Source organism: Calonectris borealis, chromosome 3 (assembly GCF_964195595.1).
Source record: "Calonectris borealis chromosome 3, bCalBor7.hap1.2, whole genome shotgun sequence".
NCBI classification, from domain to species: domain Eukaryota; kingdom Metazoa; phylum Chordata; class Aves; order Procellariiformes; family Procellariidae; genus Calonectris; species Calonectris borealis.
The window spans coordinates 33498139-33520592 of record NC_134314.1 but is presented as its reverse complement, the minus strand read 5'-3'; the positions used below and the strand labels follow the sequence as shown (position 1 = coordinate 33520592).

At 38.0% G+C, this 22454-nt stretch overlaps 1 protein-coding gene across 1 annotated transcript in view; it reads right to left on the bottom strand.

Annotated features, from left to right (window-relative positions):
* The window catches only part of COL19A1 (collagen type XIX alpha 1 chain), a 211131-nt gene that overhangs the window by 169945 nt on the left and 18732 nt on the right, over positions 1-22454 (bottom strand). The window contains exons 5-9 of the mRNA XM_075145288.1: positions 7932-8055; positions 7261-7536; positions 4846-4926; positions 2625-2750; positions 2074-2136 (exon numbers count right to left, since the gene is read on the bottom strand). Of these exons, the coding sequence (XP_075001389.1) occupies positions 2074-2136; positions 2625-2750; positions 4846-4926; positions 7261-7536; positions 7932-8055 (670 nt within the window). The remainder of the gene's footprint in view (positions 1-2073; positions 2137-2624; positions 2751-4845; positions 4927-7260; positions 7537-7931; positions 8056-22454) is intronic.

The following is a 22454-nucleotide window of genomic DNA, read 5'->3' as shown; positions in this document are numbered from 1 at the left end:
AGAGAACATGGCATTCAACTCCATCATGGTAGGCACTATTCAAGGCAGTATACATCTGCTCCCAAAGGTCAACAGTGAGACCATCCTTTTAATCACAGCAGTAATGTGCCCTCCACCCACCACCAAACAAAACCAAAAAAACCCCAGCCCAAACCCAGGAAGTAGCAAGTACTGGTCAATTATAAGGAAGGTTCAAATTAAGCAGCTTTCTAGCTGTTTGCCTTATTACCTCTGACTTTAACCTGCTGATCCATTGAATTTTGTGAATTGACATTCACAAATATCAATTTACTATCATTAGGCTAAGCTGCTGCATGCACATAATCCTGCTCAGGCTTTAAATAATCAGTGAAGTATCAGAGTGGCTGGTGATAAACAGATCGAATTTGGACTTACAGGTAGTAGGCCACTACCAAAAAAAAAAATCTATTTGTATAAATCTTGAAAAATTTATTTTTCATGCATCTCAAGCTTAACAATTTTCAGTTTTACATCTAAAACAAAAATTCTGTACTTTGTAATTACCAACCATGTCAGACATGGCCTCATGCAATTTGCTATCAGTGACGCACAGAAGTTGAAAGGGTTCATTGACTGTTGGATGGTTTTTGAATCAATGCAATGAGAGTTTCTTTGTAAAACAAACAGGAGAACAGAACTGGAGGTGACCACAGGCACCCACATGCTTTATTTAGAGGTGCCATGCTTAGCATGGTAAATACTGCTAATCGGCTGTGAGATGGAATAGTAAAAAAATTAGAATTCTGAAGTCTCCTTTCTCATCTTAGTAGCAGTAATGGTCTAAATGGATCCTGTCAGGAGCAGAATAGCAGTTTCCCAAATAAATGCTAGGAAACTCCCTATGGTGGTAACCCTAACACTGACAATTGTTCTATATACTCAGACCTAGGATCAGCAAAAATTCATGATTAAATCTGGAAACTGCCAGCAATAGGTTCAGCTGGGCTACAGAAACTAACATCCTTGAACTTTTTTTTCCACCTAGGAAAAAGATATAGCTAGTGTCAAAAGTGAAATATATATTGGAGGGGAGTTGAGCGTGGGAAGACACTATCAAGGAATTTACTTAATTTCAACCGACTGTGTAGGTAAATAAGCCCTCTCAGAACTGGACCCTTTTCAGCCAGGAACTGCAGTCCTAGGAACAGCGCTGGCTGTCTTCACAAACTATTTCAGACCACATATGAAACAGTGTGCTGCAAGGGAGGATGCTGGGTTAGGACACGTCCATACTAACCTCTGGATTAGGACATTCCAGGAATCTTCCTCTCACACTGCATTTCCTGAACTCAGAATTCCTATCCACTGTCTTTTTGACTGATTTGCAATAGTTTACCCAAGTTGTCCCCTCTATTAGCACAAGAAAAACACATTCCCAGACATCTCCTAATCCAGCATCCTCCAACCAAATTTAGGGAACGGAGTGTGAAGGGAAAACATCTGATACGCTGACCTTTATTATTAGAAACCCCCCAAGCTAAATAACACAGAAATGTCATGGTAAGCGTTATAGGCCCAAGGAAAGGAGCACCGACTGACCCGACCTAGGGGCTCGCCAATGTCAGGTTCCTCTCTCTTCACAACTAAGAAAGTTACAGGTAAGACTGATGTCAAAGAATATACAGTGCTGAGGTCATATGAGTGAATTCATACCCTCCTACTGATAACTGCAAGGATGAATCCACCGCACAGGATTCTGTCCATCAGCAGTGACATGTACACTGGATATGGGAAAATCCTTGTCACAGACTACATACGTGACTTCTTTTTTTTTTGGATAAGGGGAACAGGCAACAGGACATGCTGACAGTGCATCTGCTTCCCAGGCAGGTAAACTGTGTTCCATAGAGTTGATGAGGGGATCCCAAAGTGAGACAGCTGTAAGGCTGCCTGGCAGGAAGCCCACGCACAGAACCAGAGACTGACTGATAAAAGATTTAACCTGTATACAGGGAGATTCCGTTAAAGAATAACAAAATCCATAAAGTTTCTATTTAAGAAAGATAAGCCAAAGATAAAGATTTGAAAGAGAGAATTCAACTGATATTTTACCTTTTCACCTTTATCTCCTTTTTGGCCTGGCAAACCAGCTACTCCTGGCAATCCTGCTTCTCCCTGATTTTAAAAGAAATCAAAAATCAACAAAGAAGCAGATCCAAAATATGTATTTGATTTGGTTTCCTTGTCTTTATCACAAAAGCCTAACACAGCAACTGACTCAGAATAAATATAGTGCGACATCCAGTAGAAGGAGTTAAAAAAAAGAAAGCATTATGTAGAAAATAATTTATTCTTAAGTAAAAACATTTACACTAAATATAATGCCTAAATATAATTCTCATTTTTACTATGGATCTTTTTTTGGTGTGTATTCAAACAACTAAACCTTACAGACCTCTGCAACTCTAACTTTAAATTAACTAAATCTAAAATGTACTGTTTCTTAACTGGGAAATACAATGTAAGTATATTACAACACTACAAACCAGTACAATATTTTTCATAGCTACCAAAAAAAAAAAATCAACCTTTTTTTTTTAAAAAAAAAAAAAGGCAGGATTAAACAGCATGATGCACTAAAAAGCAATAGGAAAACCTCATACTTTATTTGGAAAGCAGTGGCATCTCTCTCTAGATTCTTGCTGCATTCCTGGAAGCGTGTATATTTTGCTGGCATGAACAGTCACTGGTGATAAAGTCGTAGCAAGTAACCTCTCCTCACGTGGGCACTAAAATAAAAGGAAGATTTTCTGATTTTTGGTCCACTTGGGTTAATAGATAAATACCATCCAAACACTATTTTTAAGTTACTTTCTGCTTTAATACTCCTGTACACACCATATTACAGAGAAGCCACAACAATTGCCAAACAGTGAAAAAAGCTGTAGTAAAATCAAGTCTAGACGTTGTGATCCTTCTGTATTAAAATCAATGCCAGTTAAAACTGATCTGACTGTCACACTTCTTTATTCCAAAAGAGCCCATACAGAGGAATAAAGTCTCCCAAAATTAGAAGTAGTGAAGCAGAAAAAGCCCATGGGAAAAAAAAGAGGGTACTTCTCAGTCTCATCCCATCCTCCACCCCCTGCCCCAAAATGCAAAATGTCAGAGTGAGTGTGAGGGAAAATTCTGTCATTTTTTTGTAATGAAACACTTTGGGCATGCAGAGTTTGGAAACAAACAAAAAGCCCTGAAGCCAATATTCACCTGTCTGTAACTCATGCGAGCTGAGCCAGCCTGAAGATATACTACAGGACAAGTCAACAGAACCTGATAAATTTCAGAAGTTCTCTTTAAGATGTAATGGGGTCTCCTGAGAGCCTTCTGTCAAAGAAATTCCCACAGGATTTACAGCTTAGTGTAGAAATTTGTATCCAAGGATAAATTCCTTGCCTTAAATTACTGAAAATGTAGCCCTTATAATTGATAAGGAAGTAATGAAAAAATAAATCAGAAAATGTAATGATGGTTTCAATATGTTAAAGTCATTAGCAAGTAGTCCACCATTTTTTAGATCTTCAACATAAGACATACAAAATGAAACTGATGGTGCTTTTAGGTATATAGCTGAATGAATGTTTAAGATACTATTAGTAAAGCCTATCCTTGATCCTTTTGTGTTCATATACAATCAGGGTTTGTTTTGTTTTTACTTTTTTGCTACTGTGTCATAACTGCTAAATAAATTGTATTTCCATGCACAAAGTGGAACCTACAGGAAAAAATCCATTCATTTCACTTATCCATGAGCTTATACATTCAAGAGAAAGCCTGCACTGCTATCAAAAATATATTTTGAAATATATTTGAACAATAAATTATTATTTAAAATTGAAATTTCCCTTGATAAATTAGATCTAGCCCCTTCCATGCTTCTGAGCACCTATCAGTTTCCAGTTCCCACAAAGTCTTCTGCTCTCCTTTCTTGGGCAGCTTTATCCTTCCATTCCAGGTACCCTTTTCTCCCATCTCTTTGTAGATGGAATCAATTAGTCCTTCTGCACAATCTGGGTTTTTTTTGCTGACTGCAGGCTGGGTGGTGATGGTACTGCCCACTACCTCAGAGGAGCCTGCTCTTACAGACTATTCACAACTAGCAGACCAATATTTTAACATGTTTTCTTTTTCTTTTTTTTCTTCCTCCAAATGGACTTGATTCAGCAAAACAATCACATCTGCAACTTCAAGCATTTCTGTAGTTCTAGTGTCTTCCATTTTACACTGATTCTGTCTATCAAAACAAAACGGAAAAGTGAACCCTCTAAACTAAGTCAATGTTTTCCCTTATGTTAAACAATATAAACATCTCAGCACGTGCATTATAAAGAAGAAAGTATTTGTCAATTATGAAACACCATTCCTCCACGTTAGCGTATTGCAGTAGGGGAAACACCCTCAACATCATCTTATTTTTCTTCTCCTCCGCTGTCATGCAGACTCTTACATGGGCTTTGTTTACCATCTGTAATGCTTCACTAGACGCAACTGTTGTTGAAATGGCCTCTGTTATTTGAAGCCATCCTCACGTCATTGCAGTGATTTGTTTCCTACTCTCTGAGACTTCCTCAGTTACTAATCAGATATTAATCAGTGTTAAGAAATGCATTTAAAAAGCACTAGCAGCACCTAGTGCCTTTTACTGAAGTTCTACTGTGCCATTTAGTTAGGCAGCAAGAAACAACGTACCATGACTCCAGATACAGGATTCATTTTTAGGAGGTAATTAATCTAACACTTCTATTGAAATTTCTTTACAATTCTTTAGTAAGAAACAATGAAGCAATTTCTTTTGTATTAACATTTGCATTTTAACAAATAACTTACCAGGTCTGCAGATATTTCACAACACGTATCTTCTGTTGCAAGTTTTGGATTACAATAAACTGTTATGCGGTGAAGTTCAATCTGTTAAGAAATACAAAAGAGATTAATATGAGATGAAAAAAATCATGTGTTACGGCATGCATTTTCTTATCTTGGCATAATAAACTTTCTCTCTGAAACACTGCATATTTCTGAAAAGCTGGGAAAAGAGACAAATCCAAAACAATTACACAGCTCCTCACTTAAGGAACAAATTATGCAGTCTATTATTTTGATGTAAATCACATTTTAGATTTAATTTATCTTCAGGTAAGTTGCATCCCTCTGTACTGCTCTTGCTCCGCTACATAGGCATTTTAGCCCTCTAGACATCTTCTGCAAACCTTGTTTTCAGGAACGTAAATTTCTCCTGCAGTGAACTAGAGTAAAGGTTTGATAAGCTCTATCTCGCATACATCTTCTATCACTTTGGACAGACCTTTGCCTGGACCTTGCCACTATATAACCTGAAGAGCAAAAATCACAAATTCTGTACATAAAGCTTCTGTTTCAGAGATTTTGGTTGGATTGGTGAGACAAACAGCATCTAATTTTAACTAGCTAATCTTGCCCTTGTATGCCTGTTTCTGCGTCTGCATCTGCATCTTATTCTCTCCCTTGTACTTGGTATTGAAAAGCATGACTGTTGGTACAAGATCCGCTCTGCTGCCTTCATCAGCTTTATGTCCATAATGTTTTCCTGCAAATGTGGAAATCCCAATTGACAACTTAAACTCAGAATTATCCAGCCTGCGCCATGCAACCAACACAAGATAAAAAGAATCTGCTCCTTCTCCTGCGTGCTAGTTGGAAATGAGGAGATGGTACATACAATTCAAATAAAGTTGAACTCGGTCTTAGAAAACAAAATGAAGCGTGAGCTTGGTCCCATGAAATAAGAGCTCTGAGTCCAGGCCAAAGTGTTTAGCACCTCAGAGGACTTGATTCCTCCCACAATGCTAGCTTGCAGTTACAATGTGCTATTTTCATCTGGAACTGTACAGTGTACATAATATAGCTGAAACTTTCAGATGGTCACTATATACTCCAAGCCAGATGCTTTAAACCTGGTAACTGGAGGTCAGTGTACTTAAAACAAACTGACATTTCCTGAAGCTTTCAAATTACTTGCTGTGAGCTCTCTGCAAGAGGAAACAAAAGGAGAGCATCTCTGGGACAGAACACAGCCCAGAATATTACGGGGTAAATCTTGCACCAAAGGCAGCAGGAAACACACCTCCAGCAACTTCCCAATCCCTCCCATTTGGAGGAGGGAGCAACAACTACGAACAATGTGCTCCTATTTCTGCATAGCTGAATTACCCTGGAATGTGATACAATCTTGATACAGAGGTAATCCTTAATTTTTTTGTGTCTCCCCTTTATCAAAGTGTCCTGGTTTTGGCTGGGATGGAGTTGATTTTCTTCCTATTAACTGGTATAGTGCTGTGTTTTGGATGTAGTAGGAGAATAATGTTGATGACACACTGATGTTTTGGTTGTTGGTAGGTAATGTTTACGCTAGTCAAGGACTTTTCATCTTCCCATGCCCTGCCAGATGTGCAGGGGGCTGGGAGGGAACATGGCCAGGACGGCTGGCCCAGCTGGCCAATGGGCTATTGCATACCATATGACGTCATGCTCAGTATATAAGGCTGGGTGAAGAAGAAGGAGGGGGGGCGTTCGGAGCAATGGTGTTTGTCTTCCCAAGTAACCGTTTCGTGTGATGGAGCCCTGCTTTCCTGGCGATGGCTGAACACCTGCCTGCCGATGGGAAGTAGTGAATGAATTCCTTGTTTTGCTTTGCTTGCGTGCGCGGCTTTTTTGCTTTCCCTATTAAACTGTCTTTATCTCAACCCACGAGTTTTTCTCCCTTTTACCCTTCTGATTCTCTCCCCCATCCCACCCGGCGGGGGGGTGAGCGAGTGGCTGCGTGGTGCTCAGTGGCCAGCTGGGGTTAAACCATGACACAAAGAGAGACAAACTGTAACAGATGACTAATACAAACTTATAAATAAATCTCATAAAAATTGAAAGAAAAAAAATTACCACTGGAAGTAATCTCTGAATGTAATAATAATATGTATACGGTAACTACATGGCTCTTACTCCAAAGTGAATACAGAAAAACAGACTCCTGAAAACAGGACCGAGCTTTTGTAGTTACTTTGGTAACAGAAGGTTTGCCTTAACAGATGCTACAGCACTGAATATTATTTAGAGAAAAAGATTTAAGGACTTCAAATTTAGAATATATACTCAGAATTAATAACTAGTTCTGAACCTTTTATCTACATAATTCTTTACAATGGTGTTAGTAAAAGCGTGGCTAAAACATGATTTCAAGTTATCTGGTTTTCCTTTCATACTACTCACATCCACAGGCTTATCATCTGCAGCGCGAGAAGCAATCAGAGTCCTTCCCTGCAAGTCAATGGTGAATTTTTCATCAGTCTGCTTTCTCTCAATTAAATTACAATCCAAATAGAGGGAAATGATCCCCAACTGCACGCTAATACCAAGTTTATGCCACTGCCGATCAAACAATGAATAAATTTCTCGACTCTTAAAAGTGTAGTGCAGTATATTTCCCTGAGCAGATTTAGTCATATACTCCACAACCTTTTTTGTACCATCCAGAAGCACAGAGATCTGAAAGCAAAATAAAATAAAAGAAGTGGTCATTTAAAAGTTACGAGTGTAAGAATTAAACACATATATAAACTATATAGAATAAATATACTTCAACTACATAGATTGGGCAAGAATTATGTTATGAAGCATTCTTCTATGTAACTTCGTAAATAGGTGTCAGCTATAAATCATAACATGCCTTCTTATCCTAGTTTGCAGTCTTAACTCAATGCATTTTGTTAAATTTCTGTCATTCCTATAATAAATCATCAATTATTTCAGAGCAGTCTGTCTATTCCATATAAACTGTAGCTAAATTCAGTGGTGAAACATCCACTAAGTTATATTTGCCATATTATATGAGGAAAAAAAAAGAAACTTAATGAAAAAAAAAAATCAAAGACGACTCTAACCTCAGGTGTGTCATACTGATTTAAAACTTGCCATATATACCAACGCTCTTTCTTGGTATTTCGCCGTACACGGAACGTAGCAACTAGAGAGTATTCTTCAGGAAGCCCATTTGGAAATACTTGCCTACAATAGGAGGGAGGAAAAAAAGATTTCTTGTTATTCTTATACACACAAACACTGCTTAAAAGGAATGAACAGAAATAATACCTGGTGAAAACAAGGAGCCAAATGCTCACTCATACTCATACAAATTCACAGGCTTCAGTGTTCAGAAGTGCCTCTTCTCAAAAGTACGATTCAGGCTATTTATAAAACTAAATGGCTGAAGATTTCGCTAATGAATTTTTGTTCTAAATTTTTAAAAATCTGTGATTACTATAAATAGGAGTTTTAAAAGAACTGCTGCAAAGTGAATGCCACAAATAAACATATTTTAAAATACTGCTTTTCCTAATTTATTGCTTGGGATACTGGAACAAGTTTCCCAGAGGATTTGTGGAATAATCCCCATCCTTGGAGACTTTCAAAACACAGCTGGACAGGGCTCATAATAACCTGATCTAACTTTCAAGTTGGTCCTGCTTTAAGCAGGGGGTTTGATCCAGTGACCTCCATGGGCAACGATTCGGACATCTTGAGTATCAGAACAGCTGGACTTTAGCAGGCTTGAACAAAAATAAGGAATGCATTTCTGAATGAATGACTTGCTGTTGTTTGATTTTGTTATTCCTTTCTTATCTAAGATATGTCGACGCCTCTAAAAAAACGTGTGACTTGCTACCTATATCACAGAATGCAGTACACCACCACTTCTACGAACTATTTGAAAAGTTTGTATTTCAGAAAAAATGAAATTAGTCTGTAACTCAACTCTACAGACTTCAGTAATCATTAAATATATACTAATTCTGTACTAAACAAATTAGGATGGTGCAATCAACTTTTTTCTTTTGAAGCTTCTGCATTTCAAATTATTTCTTTTCTTAGACAGAGGTAAGACAAATGAATACCACAGATGCAAACACTACACAACACATGAGTAGCTAAAGTGTTAACATTGCTGTTTGCTGAAAACTGTCAGGATTGTCCAACTAGCCACATTGCAAAAGGCATTCCCTGGATCAGAGCGAAGGAAACCTGAGGGCCCCACACAGCAGAAAAATTTCCTCCGCTTTTCTTCCCACAATCATATGAAGTAAATGGTTTAGTTCAAAAAAACTACGAATAGGATTATAATTACACAGTAACGTGCTATAAAGGCCTTATTAAAAAAACTAAACCCAAAACAAAACAAAGGGGAAAAAAAAGAAAAGAGGAAAGCACCAGCTGACAAGACAATAACCCCACAACGCTCCTTGAAACCAGTGCACTTCCGTTAACTTAGGATCTCAGGAAAAATGCCTTCCGTGTAGAGGAGCCTGCTCTAAATCCTGCCAAAGAGCTTCTTTATGGACTAACACCTATTTAAGTCCCTTATGTGGGAATCGCACTTCATTGGCTTATTTCCCACAGCTGGTTCCTGTTTTATCCCAGGACCAAATTGGCTGCTCTCCCACATTGTTAGTGGACCCATATGCTCAGTTGTACAGCTATAGATGTTTCGATGTCAAAAGGCAAGGCAAAAGCAAATAGGCTATTCTGTATTTTAATTATAGCATAAAGAATATGTTTATGATTTATAAAGAAAATACCTTCATTGGGCATCAGTAATACATGACTGCATCTCTGCAGAACAGTAAACTATCTGGACATGGGATCAGCCTTATGGTTTACAGCATCCCAGGCAAGCTAAGGAGATGGCATCTCAGGTTTACAGCTGTAAACTAGACAGGATATCTGGCTATGGGAGCATCTGATTAGCTCTCCAAAATCAATTAACTTTCCCAGCTACGTTCCATATTGGGAGACACAGGAGAGTTTACATTAATGGGCAAAGGGCAAACAACTGTGGATGGGAAATGATCAGAAGTCTTTATCAAATGAAAGGAAGGAAAACCATGATTGGAAACGGAAGTAGTTTCTGGACATGGTAGGAGTATTCTAGTAAACATTCTAGTAAATATGGAACCCTTTTTTCTTTTTCTTTTCCCCACCATTGTTGCTTTTTACTGTAAGCCTCCCTGACACTTTAAGAGCTATCTAAATGAATGACAGTATTAGTCTTCTAATGTTTTAAGTGTTTCTTTCAGAATTTTCTCAAAAAAATTTGGTTGTGTGTGAGTGCACATAATATAAAATTACCTTCCTTAACTGTTTATCAAACCATTTGGGAAACAGGACAAGAGTTAAGGTATGGGCCAGCATTATGAAAAAGGGCAGGAGTTCACTCTAGCTTCTCTTACCTTTGAACTGACCGAGAAAACTGTATTGGGAGAAACGAGAAAAGCAGACAAGGTCAAATTAATTCTTAAGGGCATTACACTGATTTCAGTGAAGTCAACTGAAGAGGTAAGTAGAATTGAACCAAGGATAAATTCAGTTAGATTCACAAAATAATTTAGATAGGAAGGTACCTGGAGGCCAATGGATCTAACACCCTGCTCAAAGCAGGGCCAACCTGAAAATTATTATCAGGTTACTGTAAGTCCTGTCCAGCTGAGTTTTGAAAGTCTCCAAGAATGGAGGTTATTCCACAACCCTCTGGGAAACTTGTTGCAGTGTCTGGCCAACAACAGCACAAATTTGGTATACAACTACTGTATACCAAAGACATAACTTAACAGAAGCAATATCTTCATTCTGAGAAGAGTTCTTATTGTGTAACTATATGGACATTCCTTGGTGACCAAAAAGTCATTAACAGATGCTTTGAAGTATACACTTAACACTCAACCCCTCCAGCCAGATGGTGAATGCTAAAAGGAAAAAAATGAAGGGATAAAATACTCAGAAAACTACCATACTATCTACTACTACACACAATTTCCCCTACGCTCGTGCTCCCTGAATGGCTTCAAGTGAACGTAATAGAAGAAAAAGCATGCATCTAGCATTTAAGTGACTTAGGTACAGACAATCAGTAAGATACTATAGCAAAATTTAAGTGTTACTACTATGGTATCTTCTACTCTGTAAAGCTCAGTTAAAACTCCTCAGAAATAGGGAAAGTATGTATGTGTTTTAAACAATAAATATATAATGATATTTGATGGGGGAAAAAAAAGCTGGAACAGAAACGTGAACATAAAACCTCATATCTGAACATGAGAAAAGCCAAAGCAAAATTTTGCAGAATACTGAATTTGAAATTCAGAAGTTCTTTGAACGTTCAATATACTGTTTCACCTGATCACATCTACCAACATCTAAAAACTAATGAGAAAACCAATGAGACATCATGTGCAGGGTGAAAACAGTAAAAAAGCATCATTAAACATTAATGAAAAATACAAAAGCAAGTTGTTCCACGTGTCCTCAGCTCAACAAGTACTTCCTCACAGAGTATTTACCCTTTCCATGTGGAACAGGGAAAGAACAATAGGAAAAGGAGAGAGAATAAGGATGAAGGAAACCTGTACTAAGCTCACCTCAAAGTCTACAGATGTAAAGCACAAATATAGAGAACATTAACTTAGGGTAGTACATCATGGTGTCTAAGCCAAAAGCAGTAAGAGAGATGACAGGTCTTAAGAAAGCCCTAACATTACAGAAATATGGGTAGCAATTAATGAGTGTGCAAATTCATCTATAATGACAACAAGAAAAAACTTACAAGTTAAAACAGACAAGCAAATGAGGGTATCCTGGGCATCTGGTCTCTGAACCAGGGGATGCTTATGGTTTTTTGGTCAAAAGTGTCTGAACCAAAATACATGATCAGACTTGGGAGCAAAAACATGAATCTGAGATTTTCCTCTCTCAGGAAATATCCTTAACAGTAGGACAACAGTCAAGTTGTCCCATCCCTGTTGAGCTTCCTTAGCTTAGGACAATCCAAACCAGACATCCTTCCTAGATGACTGCTCTAACCTGTAAGGCTATTGAAAAGGTCCTCTCTTTCTCTTCTACACTGAAAGTGCTCATGACTGCTGTGGTTTGTGTTGAATTCAATGCTGTCCAAGTTTATTATGTGTGATTTAAGCACAGTCAATGGCTCAGGCACCTCTGGGGACACAGGCAGCGTTCAGGCATCTCTACACACATCTTTGAGTCACAATGAAACTTGGGTGGGAGTCACACGCCTGGTTGCTTAAGCCATGGTGCTTCTGAGCTTCCCTGGAACTTATGTCCAGACGCTGGGGGAAATCTGTTGTCCAAAATGATTCATTTTAGGTGCCACCAGGGGTTAGGTGGTGCTTGAGAGTAAGCAATTTGAATCATTCTCTGAGACTCAGGCGCCCAAAGTCTGACTAAATTATACTTTAGGTGGAATTCAGACAGTTTGATTTTTTCCCTCTGTCCTTATTGTCAGTAGTATATAATAAAAAATGAAAGTTGATGAATGGAGCACTGTGTTCTCAAAGCAAAGCACACCCTTGGTGGAAACTGCTGAAAACAATAGCAGGAACTGAAGCACATGAACTGAATACACAGGCTTGAATTTACACCACCCTAGCCTGCTGGATTGAGGTGTACTGTAAATTACAGAGGCGCCAGCTGGCATATTGAGGAGACCAAAGATAACAAGCAGGAAAATCCCTAACAATACAAGGTTTTAGATCATATGTATATATGTTACAAATCCAGACATTCAGGTATCTCTTAACATTCCACAGGTTGAAGCAACAGGCAGATACAACCAGAATGTTAACAAATACACACTGATGTTCCTGCAACAACTATGTGCCACTCTATCAAAGCATATGTATACTCAGAGTTGCAAAGGCTTTTGTTGCATTCTCTCTTTTTTACTGGATTAAATGTAGCCATAATTTTTCCTAAAAACAGGTGCTGTGGCCCAAGCACAGCGCAGACTGTACATTATGAGGTTACTAGAAGAGCAGTTACAGGAATTTTGCATGAACTTTACAACTGTATTTGTGCATACCTTCCACTGTTTGTAATGACCAAGTATAGACTGATTTCTGGCAAAGTATTTGCTTATTCATTTGTTTCCTCAAAAGTTCTGAAAATTTCTGAAATGCAGATACTAGCTGGTTCTTCTAGTGCTACCATGCTAAAAGAAGTAATTATGAATGAATTAACTGTGTATTCACTGAGCTATAAACAGTTTTAGTTCTATCTTTGTAAAGCAGCATTGAGTTACCCATATCAAATTTAGTAAGGCAATCCTTTATTTACCTTTTGTTTTTATTTAAAAAAAAAAGCGCTAATGGAAAAGTAGCATCTATTTTTAAATCTTATGAACTCTAATTGTTCCATATCGAATGAGAATACACTACAGTATGATAAACTTCCGTATTTACAAGTATCAATGAAGCCTCCAGCTTGCTGAATATCTTCCAAGGAGAGAAAGATGAGCCAACTTACATTTCCTGAGAGTGAAGTGAGAGATGTTTAAGGTTTATGGCAAGACATATCTTTTCCAGCTGACATATACCATTACCTGGTATATGTCACTTGTAACATGACAATGTTACAATAATTTGGTGACCAGAGCTCAAGGAGTTAGTTTAAACAACTTTCCTATGGTGTGTAATGATTTATTTAGTACTACGTTGACAGAGACACTGAAATCTTAACCTTTTCGTCTTTGCTAAGGGACTTAAACTGACATCAGTTACGAATAAAAAAGTAAAGCTCAGGTGGCCGAATATAAAAAAATCTCCACATTATTCTCAATATTTCTACATCAAATTACTATATTTTTGATTCTCATTTTTTGCCTAACTTGGCTGGTACAATGGGAGAAGGGGAAATAACTAATTAGAACAATTTACCACTCTCTGCCTAGAAAGGGTATTTTAAATTCTTTTCAAATAAAAGTTAAAGAACAGCTGTTTGTTGCTCAGGATAAGAAATAATTTCCTTCCCATCCATCTTCCTCAAATCACATTAAGTTGCACCATACAGTTTCACGTTACATTAGGCCTCAAGTTGTTTTCATATGACACATTATATGATGCAACTCAAGGGAAACTATTCAGACAGCTTAAGAGTTATTAATTACTTAGGGAGAGCTCAATCCACTCAGAAAATGTACCGCTGAAAGCAAAGCTGCAAATTATTTTAACACTGAAAAAAGGGATTTACCTAATATTTCATATACTTCAGCATGCCTCTGCTTTCATTTACTGAGCAGGTATAGATTAGCTGTCACTTTCAATATATAGGTGGTTTAGAATTTTTTTTTTGTGAAAGTCAATGTTATTGCTATCAAAATTTTAAAGGGCATTTAAAAATGATTGGTTTGAAAGAGAAATAGAAATACTAAAACTGTTATGCCTGTGCAGAATACTTTTCCCCTAGGGTTTCCAGCAGTATTCTATATCCTTATTTACAGGAATTATTGGTGAACTCCTGGCCCCAATGAAGTCAAAGGCCAGTCTTCCATTGATTTGAAAGAGATCAGGCTAACAAAACTATGTCTGCTTTCCAAGTTTGGCCAATTTCTGTGCATTTTAACTTGTCTGGAAAAAAAATCAGTCAGCAGCAATAAGAACAACAGACTTAAAAGTAGTAACATATAATAAAGGACGTTGGAAATGCAACAATTTTTCTTCTCATTTTCCTAAGCAGAATTCTGCAGCCTGATAAAGTTTTGAGAAAATTCAGGTCAACATGTAGGCTTTTGGAGTCTTATCTTGTGGAAGGCAACTTTCAGCACTTCTGGTACACTTATACACTTGCCTTGCTCAACTCAGATATTTGTTTTATGAACCAAATAGGTCTCAGAGCAATCAGTGAACTTTCCTTGTACCTGGAAAAAAAAATAACCCTAGCAAAGACCAAAGGCTACCAAAACCAAGAATGTCTGATTTGGGCACACAGCCATTCACTCTTTCTCTCCCCTTTTCAATAATCAATATATTTTAAAACATAAAAAGATGCCAAAATGGGTTCAGAAACTAGCAAGAGCATCGCATTATAAAATACTATATTCAAACAGCATGTTTCCCCTTCCAAAATATCACACCTTACCCTGAATGTTGCACAGTAAATTAAGCTGCTCTAATCAGTAGTAAGCATCTTTCCACATAGAGGCCCATACAGTAGGGCAAAGAACGACAGCCATACCACCAGAGAACATTGTGAAGGAAGATGAGTCAGGGAAGAGGAGAAAGCCAGAGCCTGACTACTTCAGCAAGCTTAAACTTTACTCAAACTAATCTCGTACTCCAAAGGATCTTCCCACATCTGCAGTGGTATAGACTCAAGAAAACACAATGCAACAGAGTGGATCCAGACAATGGATATACTACAGTAAGCTGCCTTTTTATGTACAAAGCAAGTAAAGGAAATGTATAAGGTACTAGAAAGATTTGGATGGCTTTTGCAGTATACAGGCATTGAGATGTTCCTCCAGACACTTTTGAGCTCAACATCTAATGCATGGTTACCTGGAAACATTCAAGGTCAGGTTGGATGGGGCTCTGAGCAACCTTATCTGGTTGAAGATGTCCCTGCCCACGGCAGGGGAGTTGGACTAAATGACCTTTAAAGGTCCCTTCCAATCCAAACTATTCTCTGATTCTATGATTCAGAAAGACTGAAGTGAATCTATATGATTCACTCAGGTCTTACACTGAATACAGGTCTTGCATTCAGACTGTTTCTTTTCCTTAGGAGATGACCAGAGATCAAGAAAACATACTGCTCTCGGTGTCTGAGAGACGGGGAACATAGATGAGAAAAATGTGAAACTCTAGTTCTTTCACAAAGGGGAAAAACATTTCCTCTGCATCTGCTTTCTCCTGATCATGCAATTGCATGACACTTTCTGGTGTCCCTCTGCCTCATGCTGCTCAAACCAGATTGGTTTTCCATGTGTTGGCATCACTTACTGACTGAGAAACATGCAGAGACTTTCTAACGTTGCTGGCAGAAGTGACCAAAACCACTTGGTGTTTTTTCAACCTGATCTTCTCATATATATTTTCAGTAGCTGCGGCAGTCAGGTAACACCTCTGTAGCAGATACTGATGCATCAGTAATTGATACCTTCAGTTCCATCTGCCCCTTCTCACATGGATGTTACAATAAGAAGTCGCATTCAGTCTACTGGTTTTAGAGTCTTGTGAATACAGCGATGTTCCTCATACCAAGTGCCCTTTCACCGAGCATTTCTCCACATTCCATGGATGCTAAATCTGCTCATGTATCAAAATTAAAAAATGTCAGTTAGGAAGAGCTCGTTTCAGTAGCAGCATCCATCTCCCTATCATAGCTACACTGAAAATATAAAAATAACTCAAAAGAAAACCATCTCTTTTGAACTCTCATCATCTTCTGTCAGGAATCATGCTCTTCCTAGATGTATACCTCATTCTTATTTCCCTTCTGTAGCTGAATGTAGAATATCACACACATGCGCACCCCCTATCCCCTTTTTTCTAACAGGTTTCTACTCCTGTGATTCACTGTGAGGAATGAAATATCCCTGCACACATGCAAACATGGTCTTATTGTCCAGCATGAATGTCCGAGAAATCTTCAGTGCTTTTCCTTACTCAGAACCACACTAGTAAATCGACTGCCTCTATAAGGAAACTTACTCAGGGTCTGACACATTTCTCACAAGCAATCCACAAAAACTGAACAAAACTTTCTCTTTGGAAATTAATGGCAGAATCCGGAGAAGTGTGATGATCTGTCTGTTTCTTCAGTGGGTTTGTGGTTGTCTCCTAAGATACAGTCTTTGTTCAAAATTTAAAGCTAAGATGTGCTTAAAAGAATGGCAGAGATTTAAGTTTTTTTCAAGTCATTCAAGAACTGTATCAAGTTTTTTGGCATCTTTACATAATCTCTCAAGGCCATTTTGCTGTGCTAAATGTCCTAAAATCCAATTGCAGTACTCCTTTTTTCAAGTGTGGCAACCATCAAGAGAGGAGGATGTGAACTTGAATACTTTTAGAGGAGCTTTAAATTCTTCTTTTAACATCTACCCGTGTCTTTATTTAGACATTTTATGAGCAGCTCTGTAACTCGTGGTCCTTCTAGTTTGCTCCCAGAAAGACAAAGACAACAGGTCTAGTTATTAGAATAGTCTGTTATTTGGCAGTCTCTGAAGTCAATGAGATATTACATTCTTATGCTAAGTATGATTATCTACAGTGGAATGGAGTGATCAGCTCCAACCAGCTGATCAAGGAACCCTCTGAAGTTGTTAGAGAAAAAAATAATTACAGTAACCTCTGAAAGTCAACTGGCAGTGAAAATTACTCTGCATGCATTTTTACATGCTTCCTACCCTGAAGCAAGATCTATGGCACAGTGTTAATTACTTGTAGATCTCAGTGGTTGCTGTTGTCTGGAAAAGCAAAGAAAATGTACACTACAGTAGAGGATTTGTCTATTGGAGGCCATGATCATTCAGTCTGAAGACAGACGATGCGCTTCATGCTTTGGAAAAGAGAGAGGAGATCAGGAATGATATTTCTTTTTTCTTGGCCTATATGTCCATATAATCGTCTCTGGAGAAGGAAGAAATCTAAGCATCCATTTCTCCTTGGAGGTTTCCACAGCCAATTTATCAGCACTGTACAGATATTTGTACAGGTATCTCGAGACGCTAGCTGATTCCAGAAACAGAATGGTCTTTTTAGTTTGGTACACATGAGGGCTAGTCAGCTCCAGCAGAGCTGCACGCTGAGAGATTCCTACTTCTCATACTGGTCTTGTGAAAGCTACCTTGTGTGTTTCTGTATGACATCGTGCTACCCAACCTAAATGTGTTGTTTCCTTAGAAGCCTCAATTTCTTCCTGTTTGGTCTCCCCTCACCCCCATCCCAAACTTTTGCTAGCTTTTTACAATGCATCAATGGAACAAGCGCTAGCAAAGTGAACTGTTGATTACACTTGGAACAGGCTCCTCGCTTCCATCCCTGGTTCGTTCTGCCAGGTCCTAGACAACCCTGGCTGACGGTAAAAGGCAAACCATCTCACAGGCCAGCATCCCTCTTATGAAAATGCTGAGCGCTCACAGTGAACATAATAGCATGGCTGGCAGTGGAAAGGGAGAGCTACAAGGACTCCTGTAGGGAGTGCAGCTGAACCAAACTAAGGGACGCTTTTTTCCTCATCTCCTCAAATAATTGCCTGGATAACTAGCCTCCTCCTCTTCCGCATGCAGGACTGCCTACAAATAAATTCATTCCAGGCTAAAGTCACAAGCAGGCCATGCTAAGAAGTGCTTAAGAAAAAAGTACAGGCAACACCTAAAGTACTACGGCTTACAACACTGTTATAGATGGATATATCTACCCATCTTGGTTCCAGCTGATCTCCCCCAAAAAAGAAGGTAATCAGTGGTGAAGATTAAGTTACCAACAGAAGAGACCGGAGTAGGAAAGAAGGTTAATGATACCAGATACCAGGGTCTGACCTGAAGTAAGTAGCTCTGTCAGCTGCAAGAATGAAGCTACAGAGAGAGAACATGCTTTTGCTTTAACACCCCCTACACACAGCATGACTAGTCTATGAATATTTAAGCCTGGTGTTCTGCTTACAATTTGAAGCATAATTAGATAAATAATGTGCTCTTTTGCAGTTTGTAAAAACTGTTAACATTCATTGATTCTAAGTGAATGAGTATGGAAAAGAAAAGACCAAAAAATTCATTTGCATCACATAGAAAGACTTAATAGAATTTTTCAAAACTGGAAATTATCACTTTTCTGAAGTCTTAGGACTTAGAAATGAGTTGTCTAATAAAAGCCAATTAAAAAAAAAAAAATAGTACATACAGCTTAGCCTGCATCTTTCACACTTTCTGTAATAATGAGATTTTTGGTAAGTTGCAGATTAAACAGGGTTAAAATATGTCAAGCTCAAAAATATCAACATTGCATTGCTACCTGCTGAGTCATAACTATGTTTAATAGGATGGGCCAAGGACCTGTGACTTGCTAACCCTGTTACTATCAGACCCAGTTGGGAAAAGGCCAGGTATTCCCTTTAAAGGGCTAGGAGAGAAACCAAAAAAAACTTGTAAAGAGAGATGGGGTCTTGCATTAGGCCCAAGACAGAGGTGTTGAAAGGAGGCTTCAAGCAGTGGTAGCTTTGGATAAGTCAATGAACATTTTATTTAGATTTTTCCTAAGCTTCACATCAAAAGAACCCACCAAACCCAACTTGAAAGAACACTGGATATTACCAGGAGTCCTTCTCAGGCTGGGGAAACAGGCCAGATGCCTTATATCTAAACAAGGAAGCTTGATATGCTGGGGATTTACAAATTTTTCTCAAAACAGCAAAGGCTCCACAGTACAAAAACTTTGCATTAAAACAATGCACCAACTATAATTTAATTTGAGGTTGAATCATCTATGTAACTTCTGTGTGAAAGTAATAGAACTAGAATGAACAATTATCTTATTTTGCAGCAGTAAGGCTGAGATTGAAATCTACTGCTGATGAAAATTCTAAGAACATCACATTACCTACTACAAACCTCAGGCTAGTAGACGAAATGGAAGAGTTACGACAGTAAAGAAAATATCACTAATATCACCAATATTTTGCATTGTATAAAATTGTAACATTGAAGCATGCAATGCGTTGCAAGAAATATTTTGGAAGTTTTAAAAAGGAAACACTTTGTTCCCTCACCACCCTATGACAAAAAGCATTTTGATGAATTCGCTCTTACCCTATAGATTACTTGGTTGACAATGGAATTAAGTAGCCAATATTATGGGAATCTATATTCTCAAGGAAGAAAATCTGTTAACAGTATACTCTATAATAGAATCACAGAATCCCAGAACGGTTGAGGTTGAAGGGACCTCTGGAGGTCATCTGGTCCAACTCCCCCTGCTCAGGCAGGGCCACCAGGAGCCAGCTGGATAGGAGCACACATTTACTTGTGTATGAGAACAAATCAATCCAACATAAGCTGTTTAAAGAGATGACATTTAATTGCAATAACAAAAGTTAGGATGCTGTAAAAAATGTAATCTTAGGCATAATATGGATTCATATTAGCAGTGCTAACTGGTCCTTAAGGAGAGCAATGAAGCAAGACTGTTATAACTCCTCAATCTTTCAAGAACTCTAACCAGTTAATGAGTCATGACTTTCCATTAAATCATATCAGCTATCTTGAATCACAAAGTGTTTTTTTAGTGCTTTGAACACTTTCACAACAAACCAATCTTAAGCTTACGTAATTTCCTGGTAGCATAGCATATCTGTCTCCACATACTAACAGTAATACAATAATTTATCACCTCCTAAATTTAAAGAAAGTCCTGAGGAAAGGAAAGCAACCTACAAAAAGAAATCCTTTCAAAGTCTATGCTCCTTTTTGAGTAAACACAGTCGTCTGATGGCATTTCTTGCATCTAACATTTTCAGACATTCAAGTCATCATATACTGTTTCATTACTGAACTACCGCTACAACTTATCTTCTATGTTTCGTCCTGTTGTGGTACATTTTCTTCCAATGTCTCTGTCCATACGATTATTCTTACGAGTTACTGTCTGTATCACATATTGTCCACAGTTCATATAGGAATGAAATGTCCTATGTTAAACATTCTCAATTCTCAGTGACTTAATTTCACAGGAGATATTTTAAAAAACCCAACCTACTGCACTAGAAGACTCCCCTCCCAAAACAGCTTGTTTCCAAATAACATCTTTACCTTTAAAATGAGTGAGCATTATCTACTAATCCTGTACAAATCAGCTGCTAGATGTCAATTCTGAGCAACAGCAATAATTTAATGCTGCAATTGCATGTGCTGTACTTCAAAGTAAGCACACCCAGCATGGAGGGTCCTGAGTGCAAGAATTGGACCTGGAAGTGCACTTCTTCCCCCCAAGTCATGGCAAACAGTTCCTGTTATTGTATGTGCTCCTGGTAAATACTATTATCTTTATTGTTCAGTTTCATAGGTTAATTTAAACTGGCAGTCATCTAGCATTCTGAACTGCTCACTTAGGGTCAGATCCAGTAAGATAAAAAATAGGATGTGTGGAGCCACAGCACCTTGATGACGCTATCTGTGTCGTTACTTCTCAGGAGAGGTCCAAAGCAAACCTCACGTTCCTTAGCCATAAAATGGCCGTCACTGTTTTATGGGATATGCATTCAGCAGTATTTGAGTAATCAACACTGCTCACCATAGATTATGAACGTACACATTTCTTACTAAACTCGCAGCAGAGTTCACAGAGGAAACTGAGTAAAAGAGAGAAATTGAAGTTTATCAAGGACTTCAACATTAACATTGCTATTACGGGTGCAGCAATAAGCAGCAGTCTAATCCCTAAAATAAAAGATACATGCATTTTCATATGACAATCAAAAGCCTAATGCCATATTAGGAGCTATCAACAAGTTATTCAAGGCCTGTACTGTCATGCTCAATCCCAGAGTATTTTTAGAATTTTTTTTTTTTAATAGAATTCTGAGATTCTGCACCTAGTCATGTTGACTAAATCCAAAAATAACATGATTTCTTGCACATGGTTCTGTTAATACATCAATATCTGTACATCAGGACTTAGTTTCTATAGATTACAGACTGTTCTTCATGTTGAAGTTTATTAAATCATTCCAAGTTTTGAAATGAGTTTGTGACATGACAAACATTCACTTGAGACAAGGCTGCAATCAGCAAACTCTGTACACTTACGACTGAAATCAAGTCGATATCCAGACCTCCAGGTGAAAAATCCAGGGCATGGACTGTACTGTTCATGTAAAATTAAAGAAGTATTTTTAAAAATTTGGCAATTTATCTCCATAAATAAAAAATGTTTCATGGCATGATGATAAAAACTGCAAAGAGCTAACCACAGAGAAATGCTAGAGGCCAAAAATCTTTCACAACCAACTGAAAATAAATGAAAATCAGTGTAATGAAAAAAGGCAGTTTCACTGTGAGAGAGCCCATGAACTATTTTTGAATAGAAAAACTAAAAACTCAGAGGCAAGGTGGGGGAAGGGATTGATATCTCTATGACATCTTTAAACAACAAAGCCCCAGTGCAGACACAAATGTATCAGCACAAACATCTTTCTGTAGGTACAACTTTAGTTAAGAGGAAGAATGCAAACTACATTTGTGTTAACATTTTTTTTAACTACAAAGTGTTAAATCACAAAAGCCAGAAAAAAAAAATCTGATTTATTACAGTTTGTTTTTTTTTTTCTCAGTCTGCTGATAAATGACTTCTGAAGCACATGGCACCACTGCTTCAGCTGGAGAAATTATCTGCATTTTACAAAGACACTTGAATCCTCTCAGCCCAATCAGCAAAACTGATAAACGATCTTTCAATCTCTAATTTTATTCTACAATATATGGGGGCTACAGTCTATCTTCAGCTGCATGCATTATATCCAGTACATTTCACTGAATTCTATGTGGTTGCATATAGCATTGCTGTATATACCCATATTTACTCTGGATTTCTAAGAAACTTCAACTGTATTAATTTTGCAACTGT